The sequence below is a fragment of the Cercospora kikuchii genome (assembly GCF_019650295.1).
Source record: "Cercospora kikuchii DNA, contig_00003, whole genome shotgun sequence".
Taxonomy (NCBI): domain Eukaryota; kingdom Fungi; phylum Ascomycota; class Dothideomycetes; order Mycosphaerellales; family Mycosphaerellaceae; genus Cercospora; species Cercospora kikuchii.
The window spans coordinates 1,003,761-1,020,751 of record NW_025408584.1 but is presented as its reverse complement, the minus strand read 5'-3'; the positions used below and the strand labels follow the sequence as shown (position 1 = coordinate 1,020,751).

General features: G+C 55.2%; 6 protein-coding genes across 6 annotated transcripts; 5 read left to right on the top strand and 1 right to left on the bottom strand.

Moving 5' to 3' along the window:
* Positions 1–289: 289 nt before the first annotated feature.
* Positions 290–1,092, bottom strand: CKM354_000479700 (uncharacterized protein; the record flags this gene model as incomplete). The annotated part of the gene is made up of 3 exons (XM_044800046.1): positions 290–599; positions 661–771; positions 827–1,092. The coding sequence occupies 3 exons, from the start codon at positions 1,090–1,092 to the stop codon at positions 290–292; spliced, it is 687 nt and encodes a 228-aa protein (XP_044655981.1).
* A 178-nt stretch (positions 1,093–1,270) lies between these two features.
* Positions 1,271–1,880, top strand: CKM354_000479600 (uncharacterized protein; the record flags this gene model as incomplete). Its single annotated transcript, XM_044800045.1, has 5 exons — positions 1,271–1,297; positions 1,351–1,365; positions 1,513–1,663; positions 1,737–1,802; positions 1,855–1,880. The coding sequence occupies 5 exons, from the start codon at positions 1,271–1,273 to the stop codon at positions 1,878–1,880; spliced, it is 285 nt and encodes a 94-aa protein (XP_044655980.1).
* An 829-nt stretch (positions 1,881–2,709) lies between these two features.
* CKM354_000479500 (uncharacterized protein) lies at positions 2,710–7,275 on the top strand (the record flags this gene model as incomplete). Its single annotated transcript, XM_044800044.1, has 2 exons — positions 2,710–3,298; positions 3,350–7,275. The coding sequence occupies 2 exons, from the start codon at positions 2,710–2,712 to the stop codon at positions 7,273–7,275; spliced, it is 4,515 nt and encodes a 1,504-aa protein (XP_044655979.1).
* Positions 7,276–8,901: 1,626 nt separating this feature from the next.
* Positions 8,902–9,342, top strand: CKM354_000479400 (uncharacterized protein; the record flags this gene model as incomplete). Its single annotated transcript, XM_044800043.1, has 1 exon — positions 8,902–9,342. The coding sequence occupies one exon, from the start codon at positions 8,902–8,904 to the stop codon at positions 9,340–9,342; it is 441 nt and encodes a 146-aa protein (XP_044655978.1).
* A 1,759-nt stretch (positions 9,343–11,101) lies between these two features.
* CKM354_000479300 (uncharacterized protein) lies at positions 11,102–14,442 on the top strand (the record flags this gene model as incomplete). The annotated part of the gene is made up of 5 exons (XM_044800042.1): positions 11,102–11,237; positions 11,300–11,354; positions 11,587–11,717; positions 11,860–12,661; positions 12,717–14,442. 5 exons carry the CDS (start codon positions 11,102–11,104, stop codon positions 14,440–14,442), a joined length of 2,850 nt encoding a protein of 949 aa, XP_044655977.1.
* Positions 14,443–14,870: 428 nt separating this feature from the next.
* Positions 14,871–16,568, top strand: CKM354_000479200 (uncharacterized protein; the record flags this gene model as incomplete). Its single annotated transcript, XM_044800041.1, has 3 exons — positions 14,871–15,227; positions 15,282–15,358; positions 15,416–16,568. 3 exons carry the CDS (start codon positions 14,871–14,873, stop codon positions 16,566–16,568), a joined length of 1,587 nt encoding a protein of 528 aa, XP_044655976.1.
* Positions 16,569–16,991: the final 423 nt, after the last annotated feature.

Below are 16,991 nucleotides of genomic sequence, written 5' to 3'. Positions count from 1 at the left end.
GGAGCTGTAGTAAGGTTTAGCTTGCTTGAGCTGTTGTAGTATGCAGAATGTCAAAGTTTGGTCATCTACCATCTCATCAGATCACGGTGGAAGTACGCAACGCCGAAAACCGTGAATGCGCGCAGGATCCTTCCACTTTTCATCTTGGTGTATTCTAGGATCCCTGTTTCAGATCGTGGATAGGTGAGTGAAAGCAGTGCAGGTACATGTGAACTTCTCGTTAATACCACAGGATATATACAGACCCATTTCGGTACCTCCGCAGACCCGCAGCCAGGGTTCTCGCACTCTACTTTGTCCGCACCTGCTTCAACTTCTTCGGACTGTGGATGAACTGATCGGCATAAGCCTTAGGCACGAACTTCCTCGTATTTGGTTCCTGCACAAAGTACTCGTAGCTTTGCTTGTTGGCGAATCGAATGGCGTCTTCCTTGGAGTTGAAGTTCAAATGGGTGCCTTGCATGAAATCGGAAGATGATTGCCAGCCCATAAGAGGGTTCTCCCAGCGGTGGCCTTTACTGAGAGGATCCCAGTCCATGCGCCATGAGTGACCAGTCCAGTCGCCGGATTGAGTTGCGGTCTTAGCGGGTTTGTAGATGCTGCAGACTATGTTAGAAGAGCGGTCTCGCGCTTTGTTTCATGTGCCTGCTTGGAACGTACCGAACAGTGCGTGCTTGCAGCTCGACTGGTGCTCCAGAAAGCACAGCAGCCGGTGTGTCGACGCCTGGCTCGCTGCCGTCCATGACACGAAGAGGGACAGGGGAGAAGTTGCTATACCCTCCATATCAGCACACTCTCGTCTGGTGGTTCGCCCATTCCTCCTTACGATGTTCTGTAGTCGACAGCGACATTCCAATCAGGCTGGTGTCGGGGTTGTCCCTCAGATGCTCCTTCTTGTCGGATAGTCACACTCGATGTCGAAGCTCGTGCAGCTGGTGCGGCGTCGGTCGACTCTGGGCGATTGTCTCGAGACTGCTGGTTCGGGGCGACAGAATCGCTGCTCTGGAAGCGCGCCAGAGCTGGAGCGCGCTGCGACAGTGCTGGCCGGACAGCTGCAGCACGCAGCATTGCTGCTGTTCGGAGCGAAGCCATGGCGAGAGATGTGTAGGTGTGTTCGTTGCTGTGCTATGTGTGAGGGTCATGGCATTGAGGTCGGCATGATTGGCACCCGCCTGCGCGGTTCATCCCGAGAAGCGGCATTGGTGATCTCGAAGCAGACATCACTCAACTCTTCCCTCGCCAGCGACACAGCACACACACCACCGCAGTCATGGTTTCCTCGATAATTCCCCCAAAGGTGTGTCCATATGAGAATGCGCTTTGAGACACTTGCTGACCATTTTGCGCCAGGTTGCTTCGCCCAACGTACGTCCGCTCCTGTCCCATCCGTTACCGCGACCACTTCCGAGCAGCGATATGCACCTCCTTCATGCTCCACGAACGCCGAGACCGCTGTAGCGACAGTCACAGACAAAGAAATAGATTGCAAAGAGCTGACATGAGCTTGGACAGGCCATCGGCAGCACCAGCGACGCTGCGCGCATGCAGAACGTTGTTGGGTTCTACGAGAAGCTCCCACGAGGAAGCGCACCACAAGCGAAGCCAAGCGGCCTGCTCCAGAGATACCAGGCCAGATACATGGGCAACAAGGCATCTCCATGGCGTATGTACAATTCCTCGGCTACGAAAGGGCAGCTATGGCGGAGAAGGAAAGTGGAGGACTAATACCAGAACAGCACTCGTCCACGTTATCGGCACTCTTCTCGTCGTCGGCTATGCTCAGAACTACTACTTCCATCTTCGTGAGTTGAACAAGTCCTGCAGACTCGAATGGCCGCTGACACGATCTCTCAGGTCACCACAAGAACAACGCGCACTAAGCAGCACATGAAGCGATGGGGTATAGAAAGGTCTCTAGAGCTATGAAGCAGACTCTGTGTATATAAGGATACGAAGCTGCGTCGAGCGAGTTTCTTTTGTGCCATATTCCACGTTCGCTATCTCGTTCCCAAACAAGTCACGTGACTCCGATCGAGTATTTCTTGAACGCTGTCGCGAGTGAGAACAGAGGGTGGCTCAAGTGAAACGGAGGACATGTCCATTTGATTCCTGACTCATCGTGAATTGGGCAGAAGTGCAGTGACAGTGGTACGCGGTGACCTGGTGAAAGACCCCCGTAGGCTGCATTTGGCTTTGCGCGGAGGCTGACTTCGCCGCCCGAGACGTCTGGATCGTACAGCCTCACCTCCGGTCGACCACCTCACTTCCTCCCCTCCCCCTTCAACACACATCCCACACCACTCCTCCCTCCGCGCTCTAAGCAGCCGGATACCCGCGAACGAGCCGTCGCCGAAGCGCGCACTCCGAGATCGCGACGACCACCACGGACCAGAGCAGAGACAGCACGTAGCGACCGGCGGAGCACAGAACAGGCTGCATCCGACTCACCACCCACCAGAGCACGCACGCTGGCAGTCTCAGCCTCCTTCTGATCCTAGGTACGTTGCCACCTTTTCTCCCTCAGACAGGGCCGAGTCTCCTTTCACACATCGCGCGACACGGCCTCTGCCTGTCGCGTCATCACCAAACAGCTGCGCCGGATGCGCGCCTTGAACAGCTGTCTCGCCCCCCCAACTCAATTGGTCCTTTGGCATGTTACCAACGTTTACTGACTCAAAGTTGGCTGCCGATACAGAATTGGATACTGTGATGGCAGAGCAGATCGGCCACAATGTGGTAATCAATTCGGAGTCGACCGGCGCCTCTGCGCCAGTCGACGCTGCTGCGAACACTTCCACCACCGATTCCGCCCTCAGCGGCAAAACGAACAACGAATCTATCCCCGACGCTTCTAACGCTGCAACGACCTCCGCATCGCCAACTCAATCCAACGGGACGACTAGCGACAACGCAGGATCGGATGCGCCCTCGGTCGCAGCTGGGCCAAGTGCTGGCGAGGCTACAGACCGAGAGACGTTGAAGCCTGCAGATGCAAAGACGAACTCAAGCAATGAGAAAATCCGCCTTGCGCATGGCGATTTGGTAAATGGTGTGCACGAGGATGGTAGTCAGGCGGATGCGCATGCGGATGACAAGAGCACGACGGGTGTATCTGTGGATTTGAGTGTCAACTCGGACACGGACAACAGCAAAGCAGATGCCGGCGAAAAAGGCACTCACACTCGCACCAACTCGACTGTCAAGAAACCTGCTGCTTTTAGTAAAGTCAATGCGACCAAGAGCTTCATGAGCAAGATTGCACCATCAACACCAGCCGCACCGCAGACTGGCGATAAAGGTGAGATAGAGAAGCACAGTGCTGGCAAGAGTGCTACTAATCACAAAGTAGCATCTTTGGCGTCAGCAACGCTCCAACCTGCGAACCGGCCTCGGCTCATCGCCAAAACTGGCAGCTCTCAATCGATGCTGAAGCCTCGAGCAGGCACAGGAGGCTCAGGTGCACCGGATGCGAGTAAGGTCTGGAACAAAAATCAGCCCGTAGCAGCGCCTCCACCAAAACAATTGACGGACGAGGAACTCAAGCAACAATTCGGAATTCACCTGGCGACGCGGTTGCAGACCGATGGAGACAAGAAGGATTCGAACTGGGCAGACATCGACGATGACGAAGACGATTGGGCGCCAGAAACTGTGGTCTGGATGGATGGTACTAAGTCTACTGTCCCAAAAGACGCAACCCCTACGCCCGCGGAAGAGCCCACGCCCCCAGTTGCACAACCTGCCGCTAAGCCTGCTGAAGGTGTGAAGCCGACATTATCTGTCAAGCAGCGCTCCGATCGTCCAGAGCACCCCATGCGGATTCTCAAGCCCGGCGCAGCTGCAATTCAATCGAAGCAGAATGGAAACGCTTCTGCCGCTTCCCCCGCAAGCTCGAAATCTGCGCTGACGTCGAAGAGTCCGGCACCTGCGCCGGCCAAGTCGCCCTGGGCGCCAGTCCCGAAACCAGACTCTGTCGCTCCCATCAATCCGCCAGTGCAAGCGGCGCCGCCCCAGCGTACTCTGCCCTCTCAAGATGCACGGGCCAGTGAACCCATGGGCTCTGCGCCTGCTCGAGAAATCGCGGCCGATACGTTTGATCGATCGTGGCAGCAGCGCGATGGTGGAGCTCGCGAATTGTTCAACTCCTCTAACGGGCGATATGAGCCTGCTCCTGAAGGACGGCGCGGTAGTATGCGCCAGGACAATGCTCGTAAGCCGGCCGTCCTGCAGCGTCCATCTCAAGCACTTTCTCCGGCACCTGAGCCTTCGCCTGCATTTCAGTCTAGGAGTAGCTCTCAGATGGATGGCAGCTGGGGAAGCAGACGCCGTGGCTCTAGCGTAAGCCAGGGTAGCATGCCGCCACCACGCCGAATGTCCATGAACAAATCAGAATTTGGCGCGACGCCAGAGGCGGCCTCAGGTCCCGATAGAGCAGAGCCTGCACGGCCCAACTTTAATCAGCCATCCGCATGGGACAAACAGATGCCGCCGCCGCCGCCTTCAGATGCGCAACAAGCTCCTCAAGCTTCTCAACCTTCTGAAGGCGAGCCCGTACCACCATTCGAGGATCCAGTGAAAATTCAAGAGCGCATCATGCAAGAGAAGCGCGAGGCTGCCAAGCGCCGCAAGGAGGAAGAGGCCCGTGAAGAGGCAGAGAGGAAGGAGCGCCTGAAAGCCAAACTGGCCGCGCTTGAAGGAGCAGGCAAGTCACGGAGTGAGCGGGCTGCAGAAGCGGCGGCGAAGACGACCGAGAAGCAGAGTGAGAAGCAAGCCGAGAAGCCTGCTGAGGCTGCGAAACCGACCATCTCTCAGGAGACGCTGCCTGCCAAGCCACCCACCTCTGCTAGCGCCCCATCCAAGTCCCCTGCAATTGTGGAAACGCCAGCCCCTACACAGCAGCCAACCGAGAAGTCTGTCTCACCACCAGAGTCGCAGGCACCTTTGGCAGGTCTGCCCACTCGAGAGGATCAAAACCGAGCACAGCCAGCGGCTGCACGCCCGCCCACATCGCGCGCACCTTTTGGCCAGCAGCAGCCTGTGCCCTACCGAGCGCCAGCATCATCGTACTCCTCGCCAGGCGAGCGTAAGTCGCAACCAGCACAGCTCGGAAGATCGCCAGTCGCAAACAACGACGCCTTCTCGCCTTGGCCCACGACAAGCTCTAACAACAATATCTGGGGCAGTGGCTTTGGCAACGGCGTTTTCGAAGGCGGCAGCTCATTCGCTCCTTTGGGTACTTCGCAGCAGAACTCTTCACTGCCGCCTCCACCTGGCATGTCTCGTGTTGCACCTGGATCTGCCCGCATCTCCCCACAAGGCTTTAACCAGGACAGTCGCTCTCCTAATCTTGGTCAGCCGCAGATCACGGAACAACAGAGAGCATTTCCTGCTCCTGGCATGAACGACCGCTCGGTTCCTTTCGGCCCTGCACAGCCACGAATGACTGGTGTGTCGCCTCAACACGCTCCTGGCTATGGCCGTCCTCACCACCCTCCCGGCCCGATTGGACCTCCGTCTCGGACTCAGAATCAAGCCCAGCAGCAACAGGCTCAACAGCCACAACCGCCGCCAGAGATCACTGCGTGGAAGGCAGCGGCGAATACGCTCCACCACCAATACCACAATCCGCCTGCTGCAACTAATGCGCCAGCGAGCAATGCACCTATTCCGGAACATCGCTTCAAGGAGACATTCAAGAAGACTTCTGCGGAGCAAGGTAAACTTGGAGGCCCGCGTAGATATGACTCCATTGAGCATACTATCCATGATGGGTCTGGTTCTAGGCCAGTCTCAAGCTTCAGTCCTGCTCCCCCGAGCACTCAGACGCAACCGATCGCGCCGCCAGCAGTCGCATCCCCTGCGCAAGATTCAAGGCTCAACACTGCGATACGCATGCCGGATCCCTCTCGAAATCCCGCGCACGTAGGGTTGCCGCGCCCAATCGAGCCGCCACATCGTCGGCATGCTGAGCGTCTGCAGCAGCAACAGGGTCCATCTACTGCTGCCCCCCTTGCGCCAAATGTCTCATCCAAAGAACAGTTTGCGCCCCCGCCGGATATCGAGAGTCACCCCGTCTATGAGGGTAACTCACGACACCCACAGGTCAAGTTGCCAAAGCCACAAGCCAAGGTGCGGCTCCCACCTTCCTCGCCATCTGCGACATCACCACAGACCCAAAGCCGTCACAACGGCTCTGTGGTGATGCCACCTCAGCGACAATCCTTCAGGCAGCCATTCCATGGTGCGCAGCAGCCAATCGTGGCAAACGCGCAATGGCAGCAGAGATTCAACGGGTTGTTTGGACGTGCGGATGTGTCTAATGAGGCACCTCCATCACCACCAAAGACTCCACCGAAGGCCCAGGGTCTGTCACTCGCCGTGGCTTCCTCTAGCATAGAGCCAATGGCCACACAGACCGGAGGTGCGACGGTGTCCCTGCCCCAAGGCAACAAATCACAGTACGGCCGCGTTACGGCTGAGCCAACATCAAAGCCGGAAATTGACTTCAGCAATGAGCGCAGCTTCGGCTCTCTACCTGTGGTCAAGGTGCCACGCTCTGCTCGATATGCGTCTCACGTCGGCTCCGCTCATCCTAATAATCTTTTGAAGATGTCTCCTATCCCCAAAAATGTCAAGACCATCGACACTGGGTACTACGAGCAGATCTTCTTCTGGCGGAACCCTGCTGGGATTTTTGTGAAGATACCCAACACGCTCTTGAACAACAGACTGTGCTACGCTCCCAATTACGTTCCTCCACAGTCAAAGCAAGGCCGGAATGACCGGAAGACCTCGTCCTTCCAGCCGCGCCATTCGCAGGCGCCTGGTCCTGAGCAACAGTCGTCTGAACTAAATCATCGCAAGCATCGTGTTGGCGACCCTACTCAATCCGGCGTGAACAACCGCAAACCAAGTCAACCTCCCAAGGCTCATCATCAGTCACTTCGAGGCACTGAGGACCGTAAGCCTTCGGGAAAGTTTGCCAACAAGAAGTTTGAGAAGCGTGAGAACGGCAAAACAGCTACGAACGATACCAACGCGGTGACGACACCGGCGAAGACACCCAGTGGGCCCAACTCCAAGCGGTCCAGCGTTCACATCTCCAAGGACCAAAAGCCATCGACTCCTCCACCATCGAAAACGGCTCCGATGTCCGCCAAGGAGGCTACTACGGAGAAGCGCAAGTCTGGTGTCACCAAGCCAGCTGGTACGCCAAGTGCCAGTGCCAACCGCTTCGACCTGCTCGCTGCCATGAGTTCGCCATCTAAGAACTGAGTTCTCATGGACGGACAGGCGAAGTGCGGAGCTGAAGAGTAAGAGCACAAGCCGACGCCGAACAAGTACTTAGCGATGCGTTCGACGTCGCGCCACAGAAACTATGACAAAATACACAAACTGGAGGGGAATGAAGTCTGCTAGATGCTGCTCCTTGAAGCTTGCTCAGCGAAGAGGAGAGTGAGCAGACTTGAAGATTGTATGGCTCGCTGCTTTTAACAGCGAAGCCGTCTTGTACTTTGTAGCATTACGTACGTTTTTGAAGCGAAGCATGATCGAAAGCAGAGTATATCTCTTTCACCGTTCCTTCGTGTCCCGCGCAGCATTCTGCCACTGCTACGTCCGTTTCGCTGCTTCGCCGTACGTCAGCTGTGCAGAAACGCCGGACGCCAAGCATTTTGCTATTTTTGGCGTTGCTGACGGTGGATGCAGGAACAGGAATGAGGAAGGAGTTTAACTACTGCTCATCATGTCTGTTACGTTTTCTGCTTACTATCATCAAGTGCCGTACCTTGGTAAGAGCATCGGCTGTCTTTGACTACGCACGTTGCGCTTTGCTAGCGGACGAACGATGGCGGACGAGAAGCTGCGCAGCCATCGCGAATGAGATCGTGATCGGGACCAGGCATGATTCTCTGTTCATGCCTTTTAGGAGATCCAGCTGGAGTCGTCAATGCTCTCAGCGCGGAGCAATGATTGGCATATTCTGGACTGCTGATCCGATCCGGAATACCAGACTGCATTTTGAGGATGTGGCAGGCGGCCTGGAATGCGCTTGCGTTGGCGCATAATTCCATTTTGAGCGCACGAAGAGGAAATTCTGTGCTCACGGCATCGGAGACGGCGCGAGGGCGTCATTTTCATCCGTTATGCGTCTGTATGGCGCAGTCCTCTCGTGGCGTCGTGAGGATTGGGGGAAGTGCATGTGGGAAACGTTTTCGGACGCCTTAGCTGATCGTATGTACAGTACCTACTCCTGCTTTGAGTTCTGGGGAAGGAATTGTGTTCCGGTCATTGTGGGGGCGCTGAAGGATGTAGTAAGCGGCATGTAGTAGATGATCGAGCCAAGATCTAGTCTCCAGTGAGGACATACTGGCCACGGCACTATCGTATGGCCGCACTGTCACTGGTTTGCAATATCTGTGCGGATGTTTCTCAAGCTGGATGCCCTTTGTGTATTCGTACAGAATGGAAAATCAGAGGTAGCATCTTGGGATCGTCCGCGGCCGTAGTGGCATGCTCGCAGGTGGCAGATCCTACGATTTGAATGCGGCTTCGCTACTACCGTCTGTCAGCATCGTGACTCGCTTGCTCTTTCATCGTTCATATTGCTTCCTCTCAGCTCGTGAATACCACTCGGCTAACTCATTGCGGTGATTGTATCGATGCACTGCCTCTCGGTCGTGCGAAGAATAGATCGGCGGACGCGATGTTGCTGATGATGCTGCTTTTGAGGATGCCGCTTGCCGTCGCTGATCGAGCCTTTGTGGCCACGGTAGTAGGATATATAACGTGTTTCCTGGCACGCTCATTGAAAGCCATCACCACAGAAAAGCAAAAGCCAGCAAAAGCAATCAATCTGCCACCGATCAGCTATTCAGAATCAACATCTCGCCCATTATCAAAATGCAGTTCTCCACCGTCGTCGCCCTGCTGGCAACCTTGACCAGCAGTGCTTTGGCCCTGCCAGCTCCGCAACCCTCCGCATCTGCTCCTCCAACCTGGACCATCGAGGGCTTCCGACGCCAGTGCGCAACCGATGGCGGCCCATGCTCGTACTCTTTTGCCGTCAACACCAACGATGGTCGCGCGGCAACGCCATGCTCCTACTCCATCTCCGGATCTTTGGAAGATGCGCCAGCTCGCAAGACCTACCAAGGGCTCGTTTGCGGCGCATTCACCGTTGGATCTATTTGGTCGGGACAATTCGGCAAGGACGCTGGGTTTCAGACGCTCAGCGTAGTGAAGGGACAGGAGATAGTCTACCCTGCTTACACCGATGTGCAACTGCAGTCTGGAAAGGTCGTGGCGCCAGACCAGAGTTATCCAGTGCAGCCAACCCTTTAGGGCAGGGCAGCAGGAAGAGGGCAAGAAGAGGGCTCAAGTCTCAGGGGGTCGCAGAAGCAACAGGGCGGTGTGCATGTGGGTCGGCGTGATTGAGTGGTTTTGCTGGTGCGCTATTTTCCAAAGTGTGGAGTTCTAGATAGATGGTCGCGAAATGCAATTCTTGGGGTTTCAGAACGCTCGTTGCAAGTCGCGCAGTAGGCCTTCGAGAGCTCACATTGTCACTCTCGTTTCTGCCTGGGCATTGGAAGGCTCCGTTGCGTGATCGACTGCATCGGTTGTATCCTGGTACGGAGATACAGTCTGTCGTGATGAAATTACAGCCGGCGAGGTGTCCATCCATACGGTAGTCATGTCTACTTCACGTTTAGTCAACATTCCTGGCGGGCTGATGCGTGCGCTTCGTTTATGATCCGAGGTTCGGACCCGCTTCTTTTTGCTTCCGAGCAACCTCCCCCAGGCGGAACATGGAAAGAGGTTCGAGCTGACTTCGGTGCAATATGGTATACATTTCGGCAGGTGGTAGACCGTTTGTAAATCGCTCGATTTGCTCGGATGCTCGACTAATGAGCAAGCATTTCGTCTGTCCTGGATCCGAAAACCGAAGGACTTGTGGTGCTTGTTTGCACGGCAGAACCGGATCCTTTCTGTGGCACAGGTTTTGGGCTCCGCTGACTTTGCAAGCTAGTCAATCTTGTCGTTTTTGATAGCCACAGACTTCCACAGAGAGCCAATCCTTGCACAGTTGCAATGTCCATTTCCGCTCGATGATCCGCTCAAGAACAGAGCAAGTCGACACGGTCGATGGCGTTCACGCGTAGACTTCATACGTAGTGCTGGGCTTGGCGGAGAGGGTTGCGGCGAGGACTCGTCATCGTTGAGACAGCAGCGCTCGAAGATGGCGTGGCGGCTCATATGTATGCCTCCTCAAGCGGCGGTTGCGACGCAGTAGTGAGGTTGGTAGCAGCATTACGACGAGTACGACGCGTTCTGCAAGCGTCGGGCCGCGCGGACCACATTCAGCCGATGTTTCACCATCAGGCGCCACCGAAGTGAATGTCTGCTTCGACTCGAGGCGCACCCGCCTGTGTCATCCAGAAGTGACAACATTCGGCGAGAATTCCTTCGCAACATGGGCGAGTGTGCTCCGAGCAGCAGGAGCACTGCGGAGAGGGTGAGGGCTAGAAAGCGCCCTGGCTGGTTTGGGAGCACTCGCCTCCCGAGCGACTCGGCCACGTCTCAGGCGCCATGCCTCCCCGGTCGGCGCGTCGTCCAGCGGTATGGAGCGGCCGTCGACACTGAGGACGGCGCCAGGCTGGACGAGGAGAGGTTGTCACGGTGGTGATGAGTAGCGAAACGCTGACTACCTCGCGGCGGCAGGGTCCACGCCAGGCCAGGCGCGAACCACGCCAAGCAGTGTGGTTCTGCGAGGTCGAGCAGTGAGCGCGATCTCCCTCCGCGCCACTTGGTAATCTTCGGGCGCGCCTGGCGGACGACGACGACTCTGCGCGCCATTGCAGCGTCGTCTGCGCTGCGAAAAGTCCGCGTCTCGATGCTCGAATCTCCATTTCTACAGCCATCGGCCACCGTGCAGAGGTTCGTGGCGGTGGAGACATATCTCCTTCGCCCTCGCCCACCTCGCCCGTCTGCTACTCCCAATTGATCCGTGTCGCCCGCCGCACAGCAGCCAGGAACGAGCGGTGCAACGACCACGGCCACGCCCAGTCCAGTCCAGTCCAGTCGCTGCCGCCCACACGTGATCATGTCGCTGCCAGACTCGAATCCGGATCTGCAGCCCAGGAAGCAGCAGTCCAGCAATGCCGGCAACCCGTTTGTCTGCAACATCTGTCGCAAGACCTACGGACGCATCGATCACCTCGCCAGGCACTTTCGTAGCCGTAAGCTGAAAAGCCGTTCGCGACTTGCTCTCCTCGCCCTTGCTAATATCCCCGCAACACAGACACCAACGAAAAGCCATTCAAATGCACCGAATGCGGCAAGACGTTCGCTCGAGCGTAAGTACTTGTATATCCCATCCCTCTCATCCATGAGCCATCGTTCGCCAATGGCCCGTCAAGCTCGACTTCCCGGTGCCCAAAATCCTATCCATCGCTGGGCGATACCGGTTGATCAGCTCTGAAGACGCCCGGGTCATCATCCCGATGGTGACCACATTTGCCGTCCACGACCGCCACTGCGCAGCAGGCCGTGTAATCATGGGGGCCTCTGAGCTGACGAGCGCCACAGAGACTTGCTGAAACGCCATGCCACTCTCCACATTGCGACTGAAGAGTCCGGCAAGAAGCGCAAGATCCGAGCCAGCCAAGCCTGCTCCGCTTGCGCAACGATCAAGGTGAAGTGTGATCAAGTCAAGCCTTGTGCGTATCGCCAACATGCATCGGTCGTCCCTGCCTGTTCCTCGGCCTAACCAGCCTCGACGTAGATTGACATGATAAGACATCTGTCTGTAGGGTCGAGGTGTCTACAGGATATATGCTTACCTTTTCCCATTTTTGTTAGGCAAACGATGTCGAGCCAAGGGTTTAGAATGCCGCGTTGACGCTGGTGACGCGACTGCCAGTCGAGCAGTAGATCGTGTGTCTCCAGTCACTCGCTGGACTTCATCGCCAGGGCAGTCGCAAGCGACTCCGCCGCCTGCATATAGCTCGGCCCCTGCCCAGCCTACATACCGAGACCCTACTACTGCTCCTACGTTCGAAGGCGACAGAGCCGCACCAAGGCCGAGCATACCTGGTCCGAATCTCAGCCTTGACGCGAATCAAGACCACTCTCTTATCGACTTTCTAAGCTCCGTTGTTCAACCTGGGGACCCTATGCACCTCCCTACGCACCCACAATCGCAGCAGAATTGGGCGCAGGACTACCATAGCCGCGACCTCATGGATTTTGGCCAGGATTTGAACATCAATTTTGGCGACCTTGATGCCGTACTCAAAGGTGAATGGGGAGGATGGTTGGATCCATCTCTCGTTCCACAGCCATTCGACAGACCTTCAGAGCCCTCGCAGATGTCTGAAGTCAGCACGCCTTCGATCGAAGACAGCATTAACCTCAGCGTTGCGGCATATTCTCGTTCAGCATGGAGATGGATCCCGAATCATGAAAAAGGCAATCAGGATCACATTCTAGCCTCTGTGTTGATGGACAGTCGTGGGCCCGATGGTAAGCTACCAAAACCCAAGCAGATCGCCCTCATAGCCCCTCTGGAGTCGCAAGAACGAGATCGCATTGTGGCACTCTTGCTCGCCGAGAGCGACAAAGTCAACTATCAAAAGATCGTCGCGCTCTTCCCGTCTACGAGGTACCGATCTGCTATATCTCTAAGAACAAGCTTTGTGCTGACTGATCATCCGCAGAGTCCTAGACGTTTTCCTCAACGACTTCTTGCTAGTAATGGAGCACAGCATCGACAGCTGGATACATCTCCCGACTTTTAAGCCCTCCGAATCGATACCCGAATGTCTTACCCTGATGATTGCATCCGGCGCCATTCTTGGGAGATCAAGCCATGCGCAGCGCTTTGGTTACGCCTTGTACGAGAAAGCGCGCGTGGCGCTGCATGAGATGTTTGAAGCAGACAGCAACAATACGCGTAAGCTAGCGGCCCTGCAAACATACGCACTTGCACTTGGCATTGGAACTTGGAGTGGTGATAAAAGGATTATGGAGCTAGCGGAAGGATCAGCACTGCCGCTCATCACAATGCTTCGCAGAGCTGGCAGATTCAGAAGGTCGAGAAGGCCGACAGAACATCCCTTGCCCACGGATACGCCTGAGCAGCTGGGGCGCAAATGGCGTGACTGGGTAGAGGCGGAATCATTCAAGAGGCTCGCTTACCACCTGTTCTTGCACAGCGTACAGCTTTCCGTGGCTTTTCAAACACCGCCGTTGCTGGCCTACTCAGAAGTCACTTTGGAGCTGCCGGCCCCAACAGCACTTTGGCGAGCCCAGAATCCGGAAGAGTGGCGCGATCAATACTATGCACGTCGCTTTGGAGCCGTTCACATTCCATCCTTCGTTTCGAGCATGTGCGATGCTTCCACGCTCGGCTCAGTCAAGAGTCAAATTGACCTCGAGCTCAGCCTCTATCTGGTTCTGATGAGTCATTTCTGCCTTGCATGGGAGTACACACAGATCAGCTCAGCGAACAAGGCACAAAGCAGGGAGATTCCTTGGGCTGGTACCAATCTGGCAGCCTCGAAAAGTCATGAAATAACCAGACTTATGGACTCATTCTACGTGGCGATCGAGAGCTGGGAAGTATTTGTGCCGAAGGAGGTTCACATGGTGTCCCAACTGCTTCGCATCAACTTGTGCGTGGCCTTCGAGGATCTACAGCTGCTTGCCGGGAAAGAAGGCGAGGACGAGGCCCGCAGGGTCATGCCAGCTCTGAAGCAATGGTTCCAGTCGCCTGCTTGCCGACAAGCTGTCTGGCACGCTGGGCAGGTACTCAGAGCTGCGCGTAGGCCGGCGGGCTTGAGTCCCAACGCATCTTCAGTTGGCGCTCCAGACACCCCTTGGCTGCGGGACTTCAACGCGGTTGTGCTATATCATGCCGGCTTGACCTTTTGGGTATATGGCGTGCTCGCGAAAGCTGTTGCCCTTGAGCAAAGGCACGGGGCCTACTCTGCACGGACTGGACAGCAAGGGCAGGTGCATGCCGATTGCGGCCCTCCTATTGATTATGAGGGCCAGCTAGTCCACCTTGATGGCAATGACGAGGAGCTGACGGCCGTCGAACGACACCAATTCATCAATCTCAACAAGGGCCGGGCTGTGATCTCAGCGCATTCCACTTTCCCTCGCGGCTCAACCGCGAAAGTGAATGCAAGTCAAAGAAGCCCGATGCTCAATGCTGTCGATCGCAATCCAGAGACAGCGGCTGTGCTCAGGCAGCGTGAGGTTGTGCCTCTCGATGAGCCGAAACGGGCCATGGATGCCATCATCGAAGCCCTCACTCCAGCAAGCAGTCCACCAGATTCAAGAGGCTCACAAGCTCCTCCAAGACCGCAGCGACCTGCAATGGTAGAGAATTTGATTCAGCTGCTGCGAGATTTGGGTGAAGCTGCGTCGGCCGTGTGAACGCGTCCTCAAATGGCACGAGATAATGTGGGAAGATAGAACCAGAATGAAGCCCAGTATGAAGCCCAGTATGAACAAGTTCTACTCGCACGGACATTTCAGCCTCGTCGCCCTCGATCTGGGCAGACGTTGTTTGCAGAGCAGGTTGCCCAAAGTCGTGGCGGCATCAACGACTTATGTCCGCACACCGCGGAATCAATACCGCACTCCACCTTCCTTGAGAAGCCACATCTGCTGGATTGCGGAACCATTGAGGAATCACGTCCGCGACGGAAAGTGTTCAAGTACTCGAGCTCTCCGCAACGAGCGGCTGCGACAGCTACAAGCCCGCCATCAACGAGATGGTCCTATAAGGTCGCAGCGTAGGTAAGCTTCACACAGAGAGCTCACCTCAACCTCTCCTCGCAGAAGCAGCACGAGCAGGCACCATGATTTCCTCTTCAGTTCAGTTCCTGCAACAGCAGCTACTTGAACACAGCTTACGATCTTTCATTGTGATCCTCTTCCTCCTGCCCCTCATCTACGTAGTCTCAAATGAGCTCGTCCGCCATAAAGCCCGACTTCCTAGCTTCACTGGACCAGCAGGACTACCGATTATCGGGAACATTGCAGATATTCGCGTGAATGCAGCCGAGAAGTATCGTCAGTGGGCGAAGAAGTATGGGCCAGTGTATCAGATTCAGCTCGGCAACATCCCCGTGATTGTGGTCAATAGTGCAGAGTCGGCGCGAGTGATCTTTGGTCAGCATAGTCAGGCATTGAGTTCGAGGCCGGTTTTCTATACGGTGAGTGCAGGGTCGACAGTCCATGAACATTGCACAAACTGATATAACGTGTAGTTTCATAAAGTGCTATCGAACACAGCAGGCACCACTATTGGGACAAGTCCTTTCTCCGACTCGCTGAAGCGAAGAAGGTAAGCAGAGCTCGTCCAATTGCACACCTATTCTGCAACGGCTGACAGGAACAACAGAAAAGGTGCTGCCTCAGCACTCAACAAGCCTAGCGTACAGACTTACATCCCTCATCTGGACGTCGAGACACTTTCCTTCGTGCGGGAAGCCTTCAAATATGGATCCGCAGGCGCAAAACCCATCGACCCAATGCCACTCATCCAACGCCTCTCCCTCAGCCTCTCATTAACCCTCAACTGGGGCACACGCATGGGCGACAGCGAAAACGCCCTCTTCCACGAAATCACCCACGTCGAAGATGAAATCTCCCGCTTCCGCTCCACTACAGGAAACCTCCAAGACTACATTCCCTTACTCCGTGTCAACCCTTTCAGCTTCGGCACGCGAAAGGCTGGTGAAATGCGCCGCCGCCGAGACGTCTACCTCAACAAACTCAATCAAGATCTCGACGACCGAATGGAGAAAGGTACCCACAAACCTTGCATTCAAGCGAACGTGATTCTGGATAAAGAAGCTCGTCTCAATAAAGAAGAACTCACAAGCATTTCTCTCACGATGCTATCTGGTGGTCTTGATACTATCACGACATTGATGCAATGGGCTATTGCATTATTGGGTCAAAGACCAGATATTCAAGCCAAAGCTATCAAAGAAATTCGAAAAATGTATAACGACTCCGCAGAGCAGATTCTCTGTGATGAGAACGATGATATGAAATGCGAATATGTCATGGCTCTGGTCAAGGAATCGCTGAGATATTATACTGTACTTCGACTCGCTCTCCCTCGCGCTACAGTTCGCGATATTACTTACGAGGGAAAACTTATTCCAGCTGGTACGACGATCTTCCTAAATGCTTGGAGTTGCAATATGGATGAATCGGTTTGGGGATCTGATGTTGAAGAGTTTCGGCCTGAGAGGTGGTTGGAACAGCCTGATGCTCCATTGTTCACGTACGGCATGGGGTATCGGATGTGTGCGGGGAGTTTGTTGGCGAATAGGGAATTGTATTTGGCTTTTATGAGAATGTTATCGTGTTTTGAGATTGTGGGAGAGAAGGGGGATGTGGATGTTCATCCTGTGAGGGGGAGTTCGGATCCGACGAGTTTGGTTACTATGCCGGAGAAGTATGAGGTTAAGTTTGTGCCGAGGAATGAGAAAGTGCTGAGGGAGATTTTGGAGAGGAAGGAGGAGGAGGGGGTATTTGAGTAAGATAGATATCAAAAGAGAGTAGAAGTGAGAATGCAGATTCGATTTGAAATCCGGCCTGCGCATCAGCCAGGTTGATGTGCACATGCAGCGCCGCAGTCATACGACAAGTTGTGCAGTCCTCCCATTTTTCTGGCAGAACCGAACGATCTCCTCCTGTGGAATTGAGCATCTGGCAGTTTGTGGTCGCTGTTCCATTCTCGAAACCATTCGCAAGTACGGACTGGTATGCAGTTTCTTGATCTTCACGCTGCTTCGACAATCCCAGCCGGACTGCTGGAAATACCAAGCTTCCGCCGGCGAAGACGATACTTCATTCGTGTTGCAAGGAGATACAGTCCCACGCGCGACGCGCGGGAGTTTCTCAAGTACAAGACACTTGTGCACAAGGTTTCAGATCGATCTGGTACGCACATGTTCCATGAT